This window comes from Triticum urartu, chromosome 4 (assembly GCF_003073215.2).
Source record: "Triticum urartu cultivar G1812 chromosome 4, Tu2.1, whole genome shotgun sequence".
Lineage (NCBI taxonomy): Eukaryota > Viridiplantae > Streptophyta > Magnoliopsida > Poales > Poaceae > Triticum > Triticum urartu.
The window spans coordinates 29686797-29710413 of NC_053025.1; the positions used below are offsets into that span (position 1 = coordinate 29686797).

General features: G+C 45.9%; 1 protein-coding gene across 1 annotated transcript; it reads right to left on the reverse strand.

Moving 5' to 3' along the window:
- Positions 1–9271: 9271 nt before the first annotated feature.
- Positions 9272–11519, reverse strand: LOC125554567 (splicing factor, proline- and glutamine-rich-like). The gene is made up of 3 exons (XM_048718088.1): positions 11394–11519; positions 10506–10819; positions 9272–10392 (listed from the first exon to the last, which is right to left on the reverse strand). Exons 1-3 carry the CDS (start codon positions 11517–11519, stop codon positions 10227–10229), a joined length of 606 nt encoding a protein of 201 aa, XP_048574045.1. The 3' UTR covers positions 9272–10226.
- Between the last annotated feature and the right edge of the window lie 12098 nt (positions 11520–23617).

Here is a 23617-nt window from a genome sequence, read left to right on the forward strand (position 1 = left end):
AAGCACGGACGGATCATTTTTAAAGTATTGGGACTTCGTCCTTAGTTACCTATGAGGCTGGGAGCAGTCCGGGATAATCGGCCGAAATGGCCACCAAGGCGTTGTCATTGCTCAATTGGTAAAATACCCCATCAACCAGCTCCACAGATATGTCCGGATCCTCTTGGGAGGCCGGGTCGAGGGACCGTTCCGGATCCGCGGGTTGTGGAGTAGGGCTATTTATCTCCTTTACGGTCTGACACAGTTCCTGCGTCAAAATCACAAGATAAGATACTTAACTATGGGAATATGGAACGGATGGGCCAAAAGGAGCGTCCGCTTACCCAACTTGGACGGTTGTACATAGAAAATCCGCCCTGTGGACTGACGCAAAGAAATTCCTCCTCTTCTCCCTTGTACAAAGCGACAAGATCTTGATCAGAGCAGCAGCCGATTCCGGCCCCTTACGGCCGCAGCGGGTGGCATCATCCTCCCCGTTGAAATCCCACATGGGGTGGCCTCTATACTGAAGCGGCTACACCCCCCGCATAATGCATGTAGCCATGACCTCGATCATGGTCAATCCGGAATGAGCTAACAACCTTATCCGGTTCATCAGGTAAAGAACGTCCTTGTCATTTTCTTTCTGAGGGCTCCATGGACGCCAGCTCAGGCGCTTCTTCAAGGGAGCATTCTCGAACTCAGGGAGGCCGATCCGAACAGGATCCTGCAGAGGGACATCCTCTATATAAAACCATTCTGAAGGCCAGTCTTTGGACGCCTTCTTCGGGGTTCCGGATAGATATCCGGTCCCGGCGATGCGCCATACTTTGGCTCCGCCCACTTGATATACTGACCCCTTCTGAGAATGGGGCACGAGGCAGAACAGCTTCTTCCACAGCGCGAAATGAGCCTCGCAGCCTAAAAACAGCTCGCAAAGGGCTACAAAGCCCGCGATATGCAATATGGAGGCTGGCGTAAGGTTGTGCAGCTGGAGGCCATAGAACACCAGCAGCCCCCGGAGAAACGGGTGAATTGGAAATCCGAGCCCTCTTATTAAAAAAGGGACAAGGCATACCCGCTCTCCTTTGGAGGGATCAGGGACGCTCTCCGCCATTATAGGTGGCAAGCCCGGCTCGAACCGGGACCATGTAGGCCGGGGGGAGAAATCCCTTAGTTTGGAGCGTCACTAGCTCGTTGTGCGGGATGGGACATCTCTCCCAATCTCCAGGCTGAGGGCTGGGAGGCGAGAGGAGGAGCTGCGACGACCGGCCATGATGGAATGGATCTCTGTCGAATGCGCTCCGATGAATGCTCGCGAAGGGAAGATGGTGCGATTTGGATCTAAATCCTCGTCTCTTTAATAGGCAGCTCATTCATGAAGCTAGGGGGTTAAATGCAAAAACACCCTGGCTTTTCGCATTCGTTTGACACGTGGAAGATGGCCATTATTGGGCACAGAAGCTGAGGAGCGCAATATTCACAAGAAGCCGGACACTATTCAACAGGTACACAGAATTTGGAGAAGAACCCGCCTTGCAATGCCGAAGACAATCTGCGCGCCGGACTCGCTGTCATTGAAGCCTGGTTCGGGGGCTACTGAGGGAGTCCTGGAATAGGGGGTGTCCGGATAGCCGGACTATAACCTTTGCCGGACTCCTGGACTATGAGGAGACAAGATTGAAGACTTCGTCCCGTGTCCGGATAGGACTTTCCTTGGCGTGGAAGGCAAGCTTGGCGATATGGATATGTAGATCTCCTCCCATTGTAACCGACTCTATGTAACCCTAACCCTCTCCGGTGTCTATATAAACCGGAGGGCTTTAGTCCGTAGGACGAACAACAATCATACCATAGGCTAGCTTCTAGGGTTTAGCCTCTCTGATCTCGTGGTAGATCTACTCTTGTACTACCCATATCATCAATATTAATCAAGAAGGAGTAGGGTTTTACCTCCATCGAGAGGGCCCGAACCTGGGTAAAAACATCGTGTCCCTTGTCTCCTGTTACCATCCGCCTAGACGCACAGTTTGGGACCCCCTACCCGAGATCCGCCGGTTTTGACACCGACAGAGGCTCTGGACTTAATGCGATCCCTCACCATTATAGAGGAATCACTTCCGAACTATGCCCAGCCCGGACTAGGGGCTGAGAGCGGGGAATTTTACGTCCCACCCACCACCCACTTCATAGCCACTGTCGAAGATTTAACCGACATGCTGGACTACGCCTTCGAACACATCGACGGCATGGGAGACGATGCCGGAGACGAACAAGGCCAAGTCCCGTCGTTTACCGGATCGGAGGTTGGATGGCAATCATGAGCATGAAGTCGGACACGACATCGGGCATGGACGGGTGGCCGGTGGCAATGTTTAAACATTTTTGGCCAATTCTTAGGGGACCCATTTTGAGGTGTGTAATGGCTTTATGCGCGGAACAATAGACATCGCTAGACTCAACTACGGCGTTCTCTCGCTCATCTCCAAAGTGGCGGGGCTGACAATATTCGCCAATTTAGACCCATCGCGCTGATTAATGTGCCTTTTAAGATCTGTGCCAAAGCGTGCATGACGCGCCTTGTCTCGATCGCTCACCGCACAATTAGTCGTACGCAATCTGCTTTCATTCGTGGCCGAAACATCCTGGAGGGCCCTCTAGCCCTGCAGGAAATCATCCACGATCTCAAATGAACGAAAGAACCAGCAATCTTGCTAAAACTGAACTTCGAAAAGGCATACGACCGGGTTAATTGGGATTTCCTGTGTCAAGTTCTCTTCAGCCGTGGCTTCTCGGCTGTTCGGGTTCATCAAGTGATGCAGTTGGTCTTGGGAGGCCAGACAGCGATCTCGGTCAATGGAGAAGTAGGGACTTCTTCTGGAATAGGCGCGGAATGCGTCAGGGTGACCCAATGTCCCCGATCCTGTTCAATTTCGTGGTCGATGCTCTGGCTGCTATGCTGCGGAAAGCTACTGTGGCCGGTCACATTAAAGGTGTGGTCGGTCACCTCATTCCAGGGGGGTCTCCCACCTTCAGTATGCCGGCGACACGTTATTGTTGTTCCAGCCGGACCTCCACAGCATCTTGATGGTCAAAGCCCTTCTCCTTAGCTTCGAGCTCATGTCCGGGCTGAAGATCAACTTCCACAAATGTGAAGTTATGTCCATGGAATTGGACTCAGAGGAGGGTGGGCGCATCGCGGACATGCTCAACTGTAAAGTTGGGAAGTTCCCCTTCACGTATTTAGGCCTTCCTTTAGATACTAAACACCTAACGATCGATGATTGGGCTCCGCTTTGCACCAAGATTGGGCGTAGGGTGTGCCCTTGGCGAGGCAAATTCCTCTCCTCCGCGGCGAGGCTTGTGCTCACGAACTCGAGCCTGTCCTCCTTGCCTATGTTTGCGATGGGCCTCTTTCTTCTTGCTGAAGGAGTCCACGCCAAGATGGACACGCCTCGGTCGCACTTCTTTTGGGAAGGAACAGGCCCGAAGCGCAAATACCATATGGTTAAGTGGGCGGCGGTCTGCCGGCCCAAGGACTTAGGGGGCCTCGGGATCACCAACACCAGGATTTTAAATGTTGCACTCATGTGCAAGTGGATATGGAAGCTATCGCAAGGGTCGACGGGCTTATGGGTGGAGCTCCTTCGCGCAAAGTATTTCCCGAGTGGGAATTTTTTTGAAAGTGAAGCTAGGGGCTCACCTTTCTGGAATGACATCCAAGCCATCAAGCCGACCTTTGCCAAGGGGGCAAAGTTTGTTATTGGAGATGGCCGCTCAGCCCGATTCTGGCTAGATTTTTGGGTTGGCTCCCAACCGCTCTGGTGGGAATACCAGGACTTGTATGCCATTGCTGTAGACCCGAACATGACTGTGGCCTCGGCTTTAGCCTCGTCACCCCTGGCGGTCCACTTCCGTCGCGAGCTCAATAACCAAGAGCGGGTGAGTTATGCGGCAATGCTTAATATTATAAGCTCGTCCTCGCTATCCACAGCGTCCGACTCGGCGACATGGGCGCTCACCGCGTCCGGCAAGTTTATGGTCAAATTGCTTTACCACAAGCTATGCCAAGGGACGGCCCAGCCGGTGGTTAAGGGCATTTGGAAGGCACGCCTCCCACTTAAAATCAAAGTGTTTATGTGGCCACTGTTCCATAACAGATTACCTACGTCTGAAAATGCGGCAAAACGGCAGGGGCCGACCATAGGCACATGCACGGTCTGCGGGGTTAATGAGGACGCAAACCACGTCTTTTTTCGATGCCCGCTGGCTAGGCTTGCTTGGAGCGTTGTTCGGACCGTGGCGGGAGTGCCGTGGAACCCGCGGTCCACCGACGATTTAGCTGGCATTCTGACTCGGTCCAGGGGAGCAGAAAACATGTACTGTGGAACTGCGTTGGGGCACTGTTCTGGGTGCCTTGGCTGACTAGGAACAAACTAGCTATTGAAGGGATTTTCCCGTCTCACCCGGCTAATGTTATCTACAAATGCAATCTATATCTACAGCAGTGGAGTCCGTTGACGAGGCGCAAGGATGCTGAGAGGATACAACAAGCTCAAGGTCGTATCCACCAGGTGTATGCGATGGCTAGGGAGCTAGCTGCCACTTCTTAAGGGAGTGGCCCCTTTTGTTACTTAGCGAGCCTGCGTGCCCAATATATGGCCTTCGTGCCTTGTAACTCTTGCTCGCGGTCTTTTGGCCAGAACCCTATGACTTCCCCTGTGTGTGGCCGGATGGAATTCGATCCTATTTTTCGTCACATCCATTGCTGGTAGCAGTTCTTATGATTGCTCGAGTTTTGTGTATATCTGAACCATTTTCCGAAGCCCCGTCAGAGGAGCGCGAATTGGCAGATAGGTGTGCAACCTGATTGACAGAAGGCCTCATCCTCCGCCGGCAAGAATCCATCATCTGTACAAACTACGGCTAATATAAAAATGGTGAATTGAGTTTCTCTGCACTTTGGACTTTTGTTTGCAGGCATTGATTTTCATCCTCATGGATTGTGGGATCTTTACAACCTTCTTATTTTGATCCCTGTTTCTTTACAATGAAGTGTATCCTTTTGTACTTGCGTGTGAATAGAATCTAAATCGGCTAGGTTGGCACATTCTTAATTATCTGGATATTAGACAATCAGGCTCCAGCAGACAGGATCGTGTCTTTTATGGGATATACCAATCGTAATGAATTAGAAGCTTACGCTAATTGTACACGAGAGAATATCGATAGCCAAGATCTAACATGCCTACATTTTCGGGTTTTCTGAAAAAACTTGGGCATCTAACATTTTGGGAATGGGGGAGTACGAGTGACTAGCTTTGTTTTCCGTCGCTGATGAGGAGGCTGGTCTGTAGCGGTTTGTGCGGCAGTGGTGGTCTGTAACTTGCTTTGAGATTTGAGCCCATTGAAATGTTTATATTCACCAAAGTGAAGATAAAAATCAAGTTTGGTTGGACCGGGGCCAGCAAAGTCGTGTGCCTGGTCTCGGCCAGAGATGCATACTCAGATGTTCCCTTGGGACCCAACCTAATTATGCTAGCACATGACACGGCCATAGCTCCAGTTAACACGAACAAAAGGTTACCCCACAAAAAAAATTAAATACGACCAAAAGGTCGGGTTTAGATGATGCATGTGGCCATTACATGCATGTACGTACAGTTTTCCATATGTATAAACGTCTACCACCCAGGCTAGTTTGTTCTGTGTAACGAGCCAGCAACTAGCTAGATCCCCACACTATGTAAGATGTATTTGGGAAGAAATAGCATCCTACTCAGGGTGAAGGCTTTCTCCTCTTTGGAAACTCAAGACAGCGATGACATCTATGGAGTAGTGCTCGCAATTGTAGGACGTGATAGCCATGGAACTACACTGCGGCATCACAATGCTGAAATATGTGGGACCGACGCATAATGGCGAGTGATCAAAGCTGTGTGCGCCTTGGCACATGTGCTAGTGATAATTTCCATCAGTTTGGCAGAGTAAACCATCAGCTCAAACTTTGCTTCGCAAAACGAAACTACAGTTTTATCAACCATTTCGCGGAACTATACGATGCAGCGTCTATTGTTTGCCGGTTATGATCTCAAGCGTCAACTTTCATTCAAACATTCCCCTGTTCTTTGCAGATAATGTGTAGAGTGAGGAGGATTTTCTATATAGGGTCGTCATCTCAACACTTGTAATCCACACATTGCATCATCAAATAACAAAAAAAAAACAGATTACATAACATTAAAATATAATCATCTAATCAGTAGACCTGCAACATATAAGAAGGATAGTTTTCTTGGTTGTGAGAAGACTCAAGTCAACTGTGACAAATGAAGCAATTCATGTCTAGTTGCCAAATTCCTTGAAGTTCTGTAGTTTAGAAGCTGATATTGTTCTTACCACATACTACAATGCAAAATTGTCCTTGTCCATTATTGTATCAACATGTAAATGCCAGAAAAATAATACTAGCTGAATCCATTATTGTGTGAATGTCATATCATACTCCATAACAATGCTGCAGTACAATCTAACAGTAAGCAGTGTTGTCAAATCTTTAGACTTGACTGACAGTCGTGCTAGGATTTTAGAAGAGTGCAAGTTAGAGCATGGGTTTCAATTACAAAGCATGATCATGAACAAACGACACCAACTGAAAAAATTACGCAAAACTTGATCAGTCACATTTATGCACTTCACTATCAGAAGCAACTCAGGGAGCGTTTGGATCGCTCGCCAGCTTACCTCGCTAGGCAAGGCAATCCTTGCCGACGGAGGCGAGCCGATTTGGCTAGCTCGGTCAACCGAAGAAAAAGCTGGAAACCGCAGGATACGAGGCAGGCTTGCTCGGGAAACAAATCCCTCACTTCCTTGCTGAGCCAGGCTAAGCCAGCGCTTGCCGGATAACCAAACGCACCCTCAGTTTTATCCTTAATAGAAACCAGGAAGGCATATTCCAGTAAATAACTTCACTACATCAGAGATGTGTGAGAAGGCAGATTCTGGGACCATACAAATTATCCATGCGCATACTTACATATGAGTTTTCAGAGCTTGAGAAAGCATAAAAAATTTCCTCGTATCTCAGGTGATAAAATAGAAGCCTAATCAAATCAGGCAGCAGAAAGAAAGGCAACATCATGGGTAGCAGACACCAAGAAAAGGAGAAATTCTTTGGTAGAATGCAGAAAAAAAATGTGGTTCGTGTCTCGTGTGTTTATATAATGCCAGAGATACGTAACCACATGCAGCAAACATAGAGTAGCATTCGTGTCTCGTGTGTTTATATAATGCCAGAGATACGTAACCACATGCAGCAAACATAGAGTAGCATCAACCTGACCGAAAATTTGCAGATAAAAAGTGGAAGGTGCTAAAGGATCCTATAGCACTGAACATTGATGGTTACATTTTTCCTCATAAACCTGTCTGAAGTTTCTTTTAAGCAGGCAAGTGGAGCTAGGAGAGTGGCAGCGGCAAACTGTAGAGCGAGTAGAACGACAGATTCAGACCACTATAGATCCAAGAATGAGTGTCCGAGCCGAGCATGGCTGACACTGACTGGCTTAAGAAGCTTCATCCAAAACATTACTCGATGAACCTGAAGGTAGGAGTATATAACCTTCCTAGAACTAGGCAGCAGCCATAATTCTATGTATATTATACCTTATAATATACAAGCATTACCTGTCCCAGCTACATATGGTGGTGAGGTGACGTGAACTTCATTAACATAGTTAAAATCACTAGCAAGACTCAGAAGATCAATTCTAGATAGATAGTGACTTCACAAAGACCATGTGTAAACAGCAAAAGCCCACGGCTTCACAAAGCAGAGCCGACCATTAACCCAAGAAACTCTACAGGTCACTAATAAGGAACGCAAGTTCACTTATATCTGCTAATATATTAGATAGTACCAAAGTTCAGACATTTAAATCCAACAAGTTCCACTTCACAGACCACCGTACATAAAAGTACAAACTACATATAGGAGCAATCTCAGCGTCAACCACATCACATGCCTCAGCATATGGAGGAGACTAAACCAACTAGACACTTTTCTTCATTTCAGCAACCAATGTGTAATTCTAGGTACCTGCAGAACAATCAATGTGATCTCAGTAACCCAATTTGTACTACTCACCCGCAGAAGAAATCAAAATTTTCATGATTCCAACAGTAGATTTTAACTTTGCCATTATGCAAATTAGAAGAAAGAATCTAAAGCTGAACCATGTGCGGATCGAAATTATACTAGTAGACAAAAAAATACAAATGGAGAACAATAATAGAAGAAAAAATATTTTGTAATGGTTGACAACAATAAATCTTGCATCATCTTCTAAACTAAGTATCCAAGATGAAAACACATACACATTGCAGGAAGATAAGTTTACCTCACTCATTCAACCAAGATAGCACATTACTGGATCACATGTGGTCAAAGTTCCAGCTCCACCCATTTCCACCCAACTCCCCTGCCTAAAACCAAAAGAAGCAAAAAAAAAATTCAAAGTGAAGTTGAATCAGTGAGAAAGCAATATGTGCAAACCGCTATATATTTATGTAAATGGAAAAGGGAAAAGTAGCTTTTGTGACAAAGAAGTAAATGACACCACATCTATTGCCAAGTGCAAACAAGAATGTTAAGACTGATTAAATGTTCAACAAAAATGCATTTGTCTATAACTCTATTGTAAGAGAGCCTACCATTTATGACCAATGTGCGAAAATAAAATATGCACATTTAGCATCACATAGTACCATTCGAATTATATGAACCAGTAATATTTTCCACTAACGAATTCAGTATGTGCTGTTATGAATTGATGAAGACAAAGATTGTCTTGCACATACATTTATTGGATAGAACAACATAACGATCTTTTAAGCTTTCAAATGTGGCAGTGGGTTAACTATTTTACATAGGAGATGGTTTCCTCATATTTTCTTAGTGTAGTTATAGCCAGTTTCCAATTGTTATAAACCTCCCGGTGGAAAGATCATTAAACGGACAGAGTCATAGTTAGCATTTAGCAGTGGCAAGGCATCAAAGCAATAGATATCCGCAATCCATCTTTAATGTAGCCCAGTAATAATAAGTTACATCACGATCAATCACAGGCACAACAAAGAAACAAGCAGCTCAATGTATTCTGATCGATCCTTAATCATATTAACAATGTTACAGCAATCGCATACCAAAATAAACTGTAATGAATCCCAGCAAAACTAATTGATTTTTTTGGTTGTGCAATGTAGATAGGGAGGTATTACCTGCAGTGTAGAAATTATGGTAGGGATAAACCATGTCGATACACATGTCATTTCTTTTAATGATATGTTTGATCTGCCCTGAGTCAAGTTGGAGCATGAAGTTACCAATCGCCGTAGACAGAACAATCGCATTTGTGTCCTCATCATACCCCACGATAAATACCAAAGGCTTTGTGCTTGGAAGCAACCCCTTCAAAGGATTGTTTTTGTGCAGCAACACCCATCCGACAACACCGTCACAGTTAAGTTTCCTCACCCATAATTGGACGGTCAGTCCCGACAAAACAGCGAGGCCTAGTGCACCATCCTCCATCCGTAAGTGCTGAAAAGACCAGTCACTGATAGCGTTGTCTGCTGGCTTCCCAATCACAGCAAGACTCTGCATTTCAATATCAAACACAAGGGCATCACCTCCACAAATTGACCAGCAAAGCACATTTCCGACAAGGATGCTGCACCTTGTCCAATGAATTCTATTTTCTATCGCCATTGAGAAAATATCTCCCCAAGCATGAGATGTGGAGTCATAGAGAGAAACGAATGCCTGCTCGTATCTGTTGCAGATCAAGACCAATTTAAACGGCCCCCTGATGCAATCTCCGTGCACATGCCCATCTTCGGCATTAGCACAAAGCACCGCGGCATGCCAGTCATAGAAACTACCCATTGGACCGTCGTGAAGCCCCGGTGGAAAAGGCACGCGATGTTGCTGGCCAGTGAGAGGATCCCACACGACGGCCTCACGCCGACCCCCGTTGATCAGGACGGCAAGGCCGTTGCGGCAGCCCATGAAACGCCACTTCCCCATGGAGCTGTGTCTCTTTGGCACCGAGAGACGATTGGCATGGACATGGTCAGGCGCTTCCAGGATGGGATTGAAGTCGCAGACTACGGTATAACTTTGGTTGAAGAAGCCGATTAGCGGGGGTTTCCCGTGGTGTTTGCGGAAGCGTTGGACGAATTGGGGGTCAGATAGGATGCTGCGCCAGCGCTTGCATACTGCGGACGCACGTGGGAGGGAGGATGGCTGAGGAGGGAGGCGCAGGAGGATCTCCTGGAGAAGGTCCTCGTCTTCCAGTGGAGGTGCCGTCGCCGGCGAGCAACGGCGGCGGCTCATACTTCAGTTTAGGGTTCCTGAAAGCAAAGAACGGAAATTAATCATCAATCAAGAATGTTAAAACCAAATCATCAAGCAAAGAACGGAAATCACGATCTATGAAAGGAGTAGTAGAAACAAGGGGCCTCACCGTTTCTTCCAGGGGCCGGGCCGAGCGCCGCCTTTTGTTGCCTCGACCGTCGAGGAGCTAGGGTTAGGGCGAAGGACGCTGGTGGCTGGGCCAGGGACGACCGGATGGAGAGATTCGGCCGAGGGCAGGAGGAGCGCGGCCGACGGTGGGAGAGATTTGGCCGAGGGCAGGAGGAGCACGTCGCCGGCGCGGGAGGGGCAGCGGCGGCTGGCCGCCGGCGCTGGGAGAGGCCACGATCTGAGAGAGCGATGCGGTTTTTTTTTTTTGGTTTTGAGATATTCTTTCTTTTCACGATGTGAGGAGTCTTTTCCACTCTGATGTGGAGGCAATTATGTAAAAAAAAACAGATATGACCATCCACGAAAATATGGGGAAAATTGGGAGCAAGAGGAGCGTCCTGCAACCACAGTTCAGTCCAACGATCAGCTCTGGAAATGTATATCAGACAATCTGCAACCCGATCGTGTGTATGGTTAATGTAACATACGCCACCCCTAAAAAAATGTAACATACGCGAAGCCTCATATCTTTACCTTGAATCATCCACCTTTGAATCTCCTTCATTTAGTTGATGGCTCGGGCAAGAATCATCCACCTTTGAATCCTTAAGCACCTTTATTTATACAGAAAATTAGCAACGTCCATTTGAAGTAGAGCCACCAGGTTGTGTGTCCTTCTCGCACCCCCGATAGCTCTACCTTGAACGCATCAGTACAACCCCAGCTAAAAGCACGGCTTGACAAAATATACTCACGTGCGCTACCGCCAATGAGCACATCCAATGTGGCATCATTATTGTATGTGTTGAACGAACGAACCACTAAGACCACAATACACCCCTCCTGCGTGTTTTGGGACAAAAGGAGGTGCCTTTTGCTATTCATCGACCTGCAGTGTCCATTTGCCGTGGTGCAGGCAGTGGGGTGGTCTCGGATGCCGGGGCGGCGCCCTTGGTGGTGGGAGCCGTGGGGCTCGTTTGCGGTACTCATGGCTCGGGTGCGGGTTTGTCGCCATGGCCGTGCGGGCGGCATGGTGGTCAGTGCTTGGCAATCAGTGAGGGCGGTGCGACCACTGTTCTCGCGAGTTGTCGCACCAAATTTTGAAGGAGAATTCTTGCCAAGGGACTTTCCTTGCCTTGATTTGGCCAGGCCGACGATGGAGGCAGCCGTGGGCGTCGTACCCTTCTTGAAGGTATCGTCGTGGCTACTCCCCTTCCTCCGGGTAGCTTTTCTTGGTATCATCATGGGCGTCGTACCCTTCTTGGTGCAGATCTTGATCCTTTCAATCGGTCGGCGTATCCTTGTTGAAGGTGCGGCCTTGGAGTCCTAGGTTCATAGGGCGCAACTTCGTTTCTTGGTGATGTTGGTTCACGATGGAGGACCTCGACGTCTTTCAAGCGCAACTTTGTCCGTTGCTTGGAGTGATTTGGGATGGTGTGTTGTTCTTCTACATCGTTATATCTTGCCCTGGGTGTGTCTGTGTTCTGGCATCGAGTTATATGAGATGTGTTGTATGGTCGTTGTTTTATATATAAAGTCGGGTGCGAGTCTCTTTGTTACACCCTTCTGGCATTGGGTGCCAACTAGTTTGCATATGTACCCTCATTGCCTTCCACTTTTCACTTGGCTCACCGACGGCCCTCTTCCACTTTACGGGTTCCCTTCCATTATTCAATTTAATTTGTTTCAGTGAGGATATATATACACTAAACTTCCTGGCTCCTTCAATAGGCGCGGCCAGCTTCCCATGCATTGCGTCGTTCCGATTATGCTAGTTTGGTAGAGAATGTTGGGTGGAATGTTGATATATCATGAATTAGTTAACCCTTGGTTTTTTGCTTTAGGTAGAAGAGAATGTTGGGGGGTGGGGGAGGGGGGGGGGGGTCACACCATAATGTCACAAAATCAATTGTCGCATCTATAAATAATTGCCATTACCATGGACACTTCATAGTTCATACTCCCGTATTCACCAACAATTCAGAGTTCGTAGTTGGCATTACCACAACACGCATCTTGCATGTAAAACAGTTCAGAAATTCAGAGTTCAGAGTTTAAAGGTGGGCGTAAGTAGATCAATCCGGCTCCATCCTAGAGAACGCAGGGTGCCGGAGGTATAAGAACCACATGCCGCAGCCAGCCACAGTCTGCTCCTTTACACCGTCTTTCACGATACCCACTTCCGCCCGCCTACTGTCGTCTGCTAGTCCGTCGTCGCACTAGCGTATGCCATCAGAGAGGGAGGGATGGCGCGGAGGCAGGGAGAGCCAGCGCCGGAGAGGAAGAGCTGGGTGGGTGGCCTGCGGAGTTGCAGATCGAGAGGAGAAAGAGACGAGGGGGTTCATGCGCTGAGTTTGTGGGTGAGTGTGAGTCAGGGAGGCCAAGAGTGAGGCCTTGTGCGTCGCCTGGCCGATTTGGAGGTATGACCAGGTTTGGCATATCAAGTGAATATGCCATTCCAAGAACGTATGGGTTACGACTCCTCGTATGGACCAAACACGAGAATGTGCCTTAGGGAGGGAACGGACCAGCTACATTCCACCTAATGACACAAACCAAACACACCCGTAAATGACAAAAAAAAAAAACTAGCTACTATTTTAGCTGTATCTAGTATTATATGAATGTCATATCATACTCCATAACAAAGCTGCAGTACAATCTAACGGTCAGGAACAGTGCTGTCAAATCTTGAGACATGACTGACAGTCCTGCTAGAATTTGAAAAAGCAAAACTTAATGATCAGTCATATTTATGCACTTCACTATCAGAAACAACTCACTTTTATCCATAATAGATATCTGGAAGGTATGTTTCAGTCAATAATTTTACTACCAGTGGTGTGTGAGAAGGCAGATTCTGTGACCATACAAATTATCCATGTACATACTTACGTATGAGTTTTCAGAGCTTAAATCGCGCCCGTCATCTTCGGCATGGTGCCAAAGCGGCGCCGCAGGACTCGCCTGGTTGCTGATGGTCTCCCAGACCGGGCCTGGGTTCAGGACATTGCGGGCGCTCTAGGCCCACCGGCCACGGTGCAATACATTGAGCTTTGGCGGCGCGTGCGCCTCATCACTCTTGCGGACCGCCCGGACAATCTACGTTGGCGCTGGACCGCCAATGGCCTCTACTCCGCCAAGTCCTGCTATGACGCGCTCTTCCTCGGCTCCACCAGTTCACCGCATGCTACTCTCACCTGGAAGACTTGGGCTCCCCTCAGCGTCCAGATTTTCATGTGGCTCGCCTTACAGGACCGATGTTGGACGAGTGAGCGACTAGCACGCCACGGTCTTCCACACTCCCCTGCGTGCGTGCTCTGCGACCAGGCCACCGAGTCTATGCAGCATCTCCTGATCTGCTGCCCCTTCCCCCGCACGGTCTGGCATGGCATCTTCTCCAAGCTCAGGCTCACTGCTACCATGCCCATCGGGCATGAGTCCTTCTTCGACTGATGGCATGAGGCCACTACGTCCGCCATGCTCTCTCTTCGCAAGGGCACCGCTTCGCTCGGAATCGTCGTGGCCTGGACCTTATGGAAGCATAGAAACACTTGTATCTTCGACAACGCCAGCCCCTCCACTGCCGAGGCCATCAAGGCTGCCCTTGCCGAGGCTAGGTTTTGGGCGATAGCAGGTGCCAAGGGGCTTCGTGTTTTCATTTTCGACCCGCCTTGATTCTTGTTGCCACTACTGTAATGCACTGCTGACCTAGCCACCAAATGTGTGGCTTCGTTTAGCGCATGTAACTCTCTTCTTTCTATCAATGAAATGATACGCTCTCATGCGTATTTGAGAAAAAGAGAAGTTTTCAGAGCTTGAGTAGGCATACAAAATTTCCTTGTATCAGGTAATAAAATAAAAACCTGATCATATCAAACATCTAAAAGAAAAGGGAAAATCATGGGTAGCAGACCCCAAAAAAGGAGAAATGCTTCGGCTGCATGCAGAATAAAAATGTGGTTGATGTCTCATGTGTTTCTATAATTCCAGAGTTACATAAACCCATGCAGCAAACATAGAGTAGCATCAACTTGAGTGAAACTTTGCAGATAAACATGCAGAGGCGATAAAGGATCATATAGCTACTGAACATTGATGGTCACACTTTCCCTAATAAACCTGTCTTAAGTTTCTTCTAAGCAGGCAAGTGGAGCTAGGAGGGTGGCAGCGGCAAAGTGTAGAAAAATGAGGATGACAGGTTCAGGCCACTATAGAGCGAAGAATGAGTGTCCAAGCCGAGCATGGCGGACACTGATTGTAGGAGTGTAACCTTCCTGGAACTAGGCAGCAGCCATAATTCTATGTATACTATACCTTATAACATACAAGCATTATCTATCCCTGCTGCATATGGTGATGAAGTGATGTGAGCTCCATTATCACGGTTAAATCACTAGGAAGACTCAGAAGATAAATTGTATATAGATACTGACTTCACAAAGACAATTAACCCAAGCAACTCTACAAGTCATTAATAACAAACACAAGCTCAGACAATTAAATCCAACAAAGTCCACTTCCCAGACAACCGTACATGAAATTAGAACAACCGACATACTACAGAGGTGCAATCTACAACCGTACATAAAAGTAGAACAACCGACATACTACAGAGGTGCAATCTTAGCGTCAACCACATCGCATGCTTCAGCATATGGAGGAGACCAAACAAATTAGACATTTTTCTTCATTTTAGCAACCCATGTATAACCCTGGGTACCTGCAGAACCATCAATGTCATGTCAGTAACCCAATTTGTACTACTCACTCCCAAAAGAAGTCAAATTTTGCACGATTCCATTAGTACATTTTAACTTTGCCATTGTTCAAATTATACAAAAGAATCTAAAGCTGAATCATTGTGTGAACCAAAATTATACTATTAGAAGAAAAAAAATACAAACGGAGAACAACAATAGAAGAACAATTATTCTGTAATGTCCTCATGATTTTTTGCTACATGAGTACATATGATCGCAGTAGGTCATAAAAGATCATTGACTGAATGCCTCAAAGAGAGGCAAACACTAGACTTCTTAGATTGTTCTAGATCAACAGCATACTATTTAGAAATGTGGGAGCTAGACAGTCTAGAAATTATTCACATTCATGCATTACAACCTACAACAATAAATCATGCATAATCCTCTAAACTAAGTATACAAGACAAAAAAAAAATGCTGCCTAGCTTAAAGACATACACATAACATGAAGATAAATTTACCTCACTCATTCAACCAAGATAGCACATTACTAGATCACAAGAGTTCGAAGTTCCAGCTCCACCCATTTCCACCCAACTCCCCGGCCTAAAACAAAAAACAACAATGAAAATTCAAAAAGAAGTTGAATCAATGGTATTTGCAAACCGCTATATATTTATGTAAATGGAAGAGGGAAAAGTAGCTTTTGTGGCAAGGATAGTAAATGACACCACATCTATTGCCAAGTGCAAAACAAGAATGATAAGACTGTTCCGATTGTCCAGAAAAATGCATTTATCTAGAACACTATTGTCAAAAAAGCCTGTACCATTTATGACCAATATGCCAGAGTAAAGTATGCACATTTTAGCATCTCATATTGCCATTCAAATTGTATGAACCAGTACTGTTTTCCAATAGCAAATTAAGTATGTGATGTCATGAATTAATAAGACAAAGATTATCTTGCACATACATTTATTTAATAGAACAACATAACGATCTTTAAGCTTCCAGATGTGGCAATGGGTTAACTATTTCACATAGCAGATATATAGTTTCCTCATATTCTCTTAGTGTAGTTATAGCCACAGTTTCCAATTCTTATAAACCTCCTGATGGAAAGATCATTAAACGGACAGAATCATAGTAAGCATTTAGCAGTGGCAAGGCATCAAAGCAGTAGAAATTCGTTCCAGCTTTAATGTAGTCCAGTAATAATAAGTTACATCACGATAAATCACCGGCACAACAAAGAAACAAACACCTCAATGTATTCTAGTCGATCCTTAGGGATTGTTTGGATAGCTAGTTTTTAGAGAACCGGATAGCTAAAAACGTGTTTTACGGACTAAGTAACTAAAACTTTGTTTGGCTAATCCAATCCTTGGATAAGAAAAACTTGGTTCTCGAAATACTCAGATTTTGCGTTTTTGGAAAAATGGCTCCGAGACATTTTTGTGCAAACGTGTTTTACAAAAACAGGTCCTGACTTGTGTTGTGAGGCGTGCCGTGGATCTTCATGGAGAAGAACGCCTTCCTCCAAGGCTGGAGCTGGCGCCAACGCTGGCGCCCTGATTTGCGGCAGCCACGACGGACGGTAGCGGACCGCGGACGGCGGCAACGGATGGAGAGGCGACTGTGCCAGTGTACGACCATGCTGATAGTGACCTCGTGGTCCTCCCCGACGGCACGATGTGCTGCCCGCTTCCCTCAAGAGACAGGAGTGCGACTCCCCGACGCTCGTCGTATAGCCCCGGCACCACGACACCACGACGGCGGAGGGTAGTCTTTGCGGGGAAGACGAGCTCGACGACCAGGGTAAACACCCTGCCGGCGGCTGCACGTGGAGTCGTGTTGGTCAACTGGAAGGCGAGCAGCAGCCCATTCAGATTCTATGCTCGGGGTGACAACCTCCGTGACTTGGGGAAGAGCCCGCCGGCGACCACGGACGGGATCCTTGTCGCCGGAGGGGACGCGAGCAGCAGCAACGAAGGAGTCCTGGGCTGGATCTTGGAAGGTTGTCAATGGCGGCCGAGTGGGGATAGCAGGAAGAGATCATGCCTGACATATGATAGAATAGGCTAATCACTATCCAAACAAGGAATAATACATCACTGATTTGTTACTTTCTTGACCCAAACATAATTTTCCATATACTCTTTCTTGATAAAAAAGATTGTAAAACATGTTTTGTTAAAAATAGGCTAAAAACTGATTTTCTATATACTCGTGGCTAACGCTCCGTATCCAAACAACCACTTAATCATATTAACAATGTTACAGCAATCACATACAGAAAAGTAACAGTAATGAATCCCAGCAAAACAAAATAATGGACTATTTTGGTTGTGCAATGTAGATAAGGAGGTCTTACCTGCTGTGTAGAAATTATGGTAGGGATAAAACATGTCGATGCACATGCCATTTCTTTTAATGATATGTTTGATCTGCACTGAGTCAAGTTGGAGCATGAAGTTGCCAATCCCCGTAGACAGAACAATCACATTTGTGTCCTCATCATACCCCACGATAAGTACCAAAGGCTTTGTGCTTGGAAGCAACACCTTCAAAGGAATGGTTTTCTACAGCAACACCCATCCGACAACACCATCACAGTTAGGTTTCCTCTCCCATAATTGGATGATCCGTTCCGACAAAACAGCAAGGCCTAGTCCACTATTCTCCGTCCGCAAGAGCTGAAAAAACAAGTCAATGGTAACATGGTTGTCTGCCGGCTTCTCGATCACACCAAGACTCTGCATTTGGATGTCAAACACAAGGACATCACCTCCACAAATAAACCAGCAAAGCACATTTCCAACAAGGATGCTGCCCCTTCTGGCATAAATTTCATTTGCTATCGCCGTCGAGAAAATATTTCCCCAAGAACTAGACGACGAGTCATAGAGAGAACCAAATGCCTGGTTGTATCCATTGCAGATCAAGACCAATTTGAACGGGACCAATATGCAATCGCCAAGCACGTGCCCATGTTCGGCATCAGCACACAACACCGAGGCATGCCATACACAGAAACTACCCGTTAGGGCATCGTGGAGTCCTGGTGGGAAAGGCACGCGATGTTGCCGGCCGGAGAGAGGATCCCACACGACGGCCTCGCGCCGACACTCGTTGATCAGGACAGCGAGCCCGTTGCGGCAGCCCATGAAGCGCCACTGCTCCATTGAGCTGCGGCTCTTGGGCATGGAGAAACGATGGGCATGTATGCGGTCAGGCAGTTCCAGGACAGGTTTGAAGTCACAGAATACGCCATATCTTTGGCTGAAGAAGCCGATGAGTGGGGGTTTTCCATGGTGTTTGCGGAAGCGTTGGACGAATTGGGGGTCAGAGAGGATGCTGCGCCAGCGCTTGCAGACGGCGGACGCACGAGGGAGGGAGGATGGCTGAGGAGGAAGGCGCAGGAGGATCTCCTGGAGAAGGTCCTCGTCTTCCAGCGGTGGTGCCGATGCCGGCGAGCAACGGCGGCGGCTCATACTTCAGTCTATTGTTCCTGAAAACAAAGATGGGAAGAGAATCATCAATCAAGACTGTTAAAACCAAATCAAAACTGGGAAAGCAGGAGGTAGAGAGGAGTAATAGAAACCAGGGGCACTCACCGTTTCTTCTAGGGGCTGGATCAGAGCGCCGCCGTTTTCTGCCTCGATCCTCGAGGAGCTAGGGTTAGGGTAAGGGCAAAGGACGCTGGGGCAGGGACGAACGGAGGAGGCAGGGAGAGGTGCGGTCGCCGGAGGGAGAGGCGCGGCTGCCGGAGGGATAGATGGGGCAGAGAGCAGGAGGAGCGCGGTGCAGAGGCGCGGGAGGGACGGCGGCGGCTGGCCTCCGGTGCTGGGAGAGGCGCACAGGTCTGGGAGAGAGATTCGATCTGTGAGGAGTTTTTTCCACTCTCTGATGGGGAATGCGACACTGTACTATTTTACAAACCGCAGCTATTTTTTTTACCAAAACGCAATTACTCTGGTGGAATATGACCATCCACAAAAATATGGGAAAAATTCGGAGCCTTATTAACAACGAGTTTGAGCACCCTAAAAAAACGAATTTGAGAGCAAGAGGAGCGTCCTGCAACCACAATTTAGTCTAACGATTAGCTCTGAAAATATATACTATAGTGTATTAAACAATATTGTGACTAAGAATTATAAAACCTTGCGCATAAACAGTTATTTTCTGACAAAATGCATAAACTGTTTCATGTATTACACACACTCGATGATGTCAAGCAGGTATTAGTACTACGATGAAGCAGGTACGTCCATCTGCAAGCCATATCGACGAGTGGTCCATCTGAAGCATGCGAGAATGCTTCCCTCCCCTCCGGAGGCGTTCCCGAGGATGCCCCCGGGAGACAACCACTGGTAGAAAAAGGGCCTATAGTCCCGGTTCGTAAGGGCCTTTAGTCCCGGTTCCTGAACCGGAACTAAAGTGTCGGTACTAATGCCCCGACCCTTTAGTCCCGGTTCAATCCAGAACCGGGACTGATGGGCCTCCACGTGGGCAGTGCCGGCAGCCCAGGCAGGGGGGCCTTTGGTCCCGGTTGATGACATAAACCGGGACCAATAGGCTTCCACGCGTCAGCTTCTGGCTGGAGCTGAGGTTTTTCTTTTTTTTTAAAAAAAAAGTGGCTGTTTTAGGGGTTTAGGGGGTTATTTTTAGGTTGTTATTAGCTAGCTAATAGAGAGAAGTGTCCTCTCTTATATCTTCATCCTTGGTTTACCTACGCTACTGCTATGTTCATTTCACCCGTAGATATATATATAATAACTCATGCATGCTCGCATCATACATCATCATATATAATAACAAGTCCTACTAATTAATCAAGCATCATCATACAACTTCTACTCGTTATTAATAATAAGTCATACGATCATCATCCTCATAGTCATCGAACCCAACCCTACATAATTGTTCTTAGCACATGATCATCAGTATCAGGTAGGACCTAAACACACTTAAGGTAAAATAGCATAAAACAATATAGACCCTGACTCTCCATTATGAAGAATGGAGATCATCCTGTCTCCAATTCTTGCGCCTCGCTTCCTTTTGCTTCCAAGAAGCTCCTTACGACTGTCCATACATTTTTTCCATCCTTTGATTGTCATGTCTCCACTTCTTTTAGAAATCCGGTATGGACAGTTGAGATTCGTAGGATGACCTGGATATATGTTCAAAACACGAAGGCTGCCGCCATTCTGATACATCAAATGAGGCACACAATCCTCTGGGATAAGCTGTTGAAAAACATAGTAATAACTTCGTAGTTAGCAATGATGTACTAGTTTTAGAAGTATGCAAAAAGATGCACGGATGTCGTAATAGTAAAAAAAACTTACCAGGGTATCTCCATGGTAGTTACCGTAGTTCAACACGTGCACTAGTGGCACGTATTGACCATAATGTTGAGGAGTTCGATTGTAGATATTGTAATTCTCAAGATCGTTACAAAATCCAACCAGATGAGTTTTTTCCTTGTAAGTTAACTCAGAGCCATCGGTGTAGTAAGTTCTATCTACCATCTTCTGCACATTCTTTGATACTTCAAAATAAGCTGTCAATGGAAATAAGCTGTCAACTATTTTGAAATGAACAATATAAATTAGTTAATAATTAACTATGTTTGAGAAACTCACATAGCGGTAGAACTGGAGGAGTATCAACAAGGACCCAAATGTCCATATTGTCTTGCTCTATTTCAGGATCACCAAGATCCATGGTGACAAGCATACCCTCATCAAAACCATACAATTTGCAAAATGCTTCCCAATTTTTGCAACCAAAATGAGTTACGCTCTCAGCATTATACAACTTTACTTCAAAATCCACATCATGATGGGTCCTTAGGTGAATTTTCTTCGTTTCAAAATTTTCATGGTCTTCAAAATCCATCCTCTCCAAGACATAGCGTCTTGCATGGCATGGGATAAACTATACTCGAATTGTAAAAGATGAAAATTACACGTTGAAATAGTTGAAGTCATGCTTAATTATGAAAAAAACACTTGTCATCGTTGCGTACCGTTTCAACTTCGAAAGTCTCCTCGAGCTTAATGCTGAAGCGCCGACCATCGTCCAGGTGAGGCCTGTCGCACTCACCTCGATCGTCGTGGCACCAGTCACACTCCCCCGGGAGACTTTCGTCGTCCGATGATGACATTTCTTATACGTTCACAATTCAAAGACTAAATTAGATCATTATTATTCAACTAATCATATGCATATGCCTTGCATAGTGCTCTCCAATTTGAGCATTCAATAAGAAAAATCAAATCACAAAATAAAGTACTAAAATAAACTACTTCTATAGTAAAATAAACCGCAAAATAAACTAGTTCTATTAATTTTCTTGCTAAAAATAAACTACTTCTATAGTAAAATAAACCAGTTTTATTAAATCAACTAGTTCAACTACTAAGCACTTACTATAAATATAATAATGTAGTACTTACTAAAAATAAACAAGTTTACCTAGTTCTAACTAATTCCATTAAACACTTTCTAAGTAGTACTAATTACTAAAAGTTAATTATCGGGGAGGGGGGTATGTCGACAACGACATACCCGATAACAAAAAATAAGAAGAGGAAGAAGAAAAAAAAAAGAGGAGAAGAAGAAAGGAAAAGGAGAAGAAAAAAAAGAAAAAAAGGAGAAGAAGAAGGAATAATATAGGAGAACAAGAAGAATTCTTCTTCTTCTCCTCTATTCCTTCTTCTTCTCTTCTTTTTTTCTTCTTCTTTTTCATCTTCTTATTTATTTCTCCTGTTATTTCTCTCCTCTTCTTCTTCTCCTTCTTCCTCTTCTTATTTTCCTTTTTTCTCTCCTTCTTTTTCTTCAAAATATGAACATATACATAAATGACTTTGATCATACATAACGTTCAGATTCCTACACAATATGAACAAAATTACAACAGAAAAAAATAATAAAAATTCTATGAACAAAATTACAACAAAAAAATCATAAAAATTCTATGAAAAAATTGACATATTATTTGCATATATATGAACACACAAACTTTTGCATATGCAACAATAATATCACCAAAAAAATGTATGAACAGAAAAAAAATTCTAACTTTTGCATCTAAACTATACATCTAAATTAAGTACAACTAAATTAACTATACATCTAAATTAACTATACATCCTAACAATTGTAACGCCCTCGATGCGGCTATATCTCCCACGTGTCGAAGCACGACTTAGAGGCATAACCGCATTGAAAGCAATGTCGCAAGTGAGGTAATCTTCACACAACCCATGTAATACATAAGGAAAAGAGATACATAGTTGGCTTACAATCGCCACTTCACACAATTACATGAATAAAGCATTACAACATCCAAATACAGTCAAGGTCCGTCTACGGAACCAAAATAAAAGAAGAACCCCAAATGCGACAAAGATCCCCAATCGACCCCAACTGGGCTCCACTACTGATCAACTAGAACGAAACAACACAAAGGACAAGATCTTCATCGAGCTCCTCTTGAGCTTGGTTGCGTCATCTGCACGGACTCATCGGCACCTGCAAGCTGGTTTTGGAAGTATCTGTGAGTCACGGGGACTCAGCAATCTCGCACCCTCGCGATCAAGACTATTTAAGCTTATGGGTAAGGTAAAAGGTATGAGGTGGAGCTGCAGCAAGCGACTAGCATATATGGTGGCTAACATATGCAAATGAGAGCGAGAAGAGAAGGCAAAGCACGGTCGATAAAAGTATGATCAAGAAGTGATCCTGGACTACCTACGTCAAGCATACCTCCAACAACCGTGTTCACTTCCCGAACTCCGCCGGAAAGAGACCATCACGGTTACACACGCTGTTGATTCATTTTAATTAAGGTCAAGTTCAGGTTTTCTACAACCGGACGTTAACAAATTCCCATCTGCCCATAACCGCGGGCACGGCTTTCGAAAGATCAAATCCCTGCAGGGGTGTCCCAACTTAGCCCATCACAAGCTCTCACGGTCAACGAAGGAATAGACCTCCACCCGAGACGTTCCGATCAGACTCGGTATCCCGGTACAACAAGACATTTCGACAGAGTAAAACTAAACCAGCAACACCGCCCGAATGTGCCGACAAATCCCGATAGGAGCTGCACATATCTCTTTCTCAGGGCACACTCAGATGAGCAAGACGTCGGGTAAGCCAGCCCAGAGTTGCCCCTGGTAGCCTCGGACATCGCTCAGTTGGACCAACACTTAGAGAAGCACTGGCCCGGGGGGGGTTAAAATAATGATGACCCTTGGGCGCGCGACCCCCAAGGGAAAAGAAAAGGCTAGGTGGCAAATGGTAAAACCAATGTTGGGCATTGCTGAAAAAGCTTTACTTAAGGCGAACTGTCAAGGGGTTCCCATTATAGCCCAACCGCGTGAGG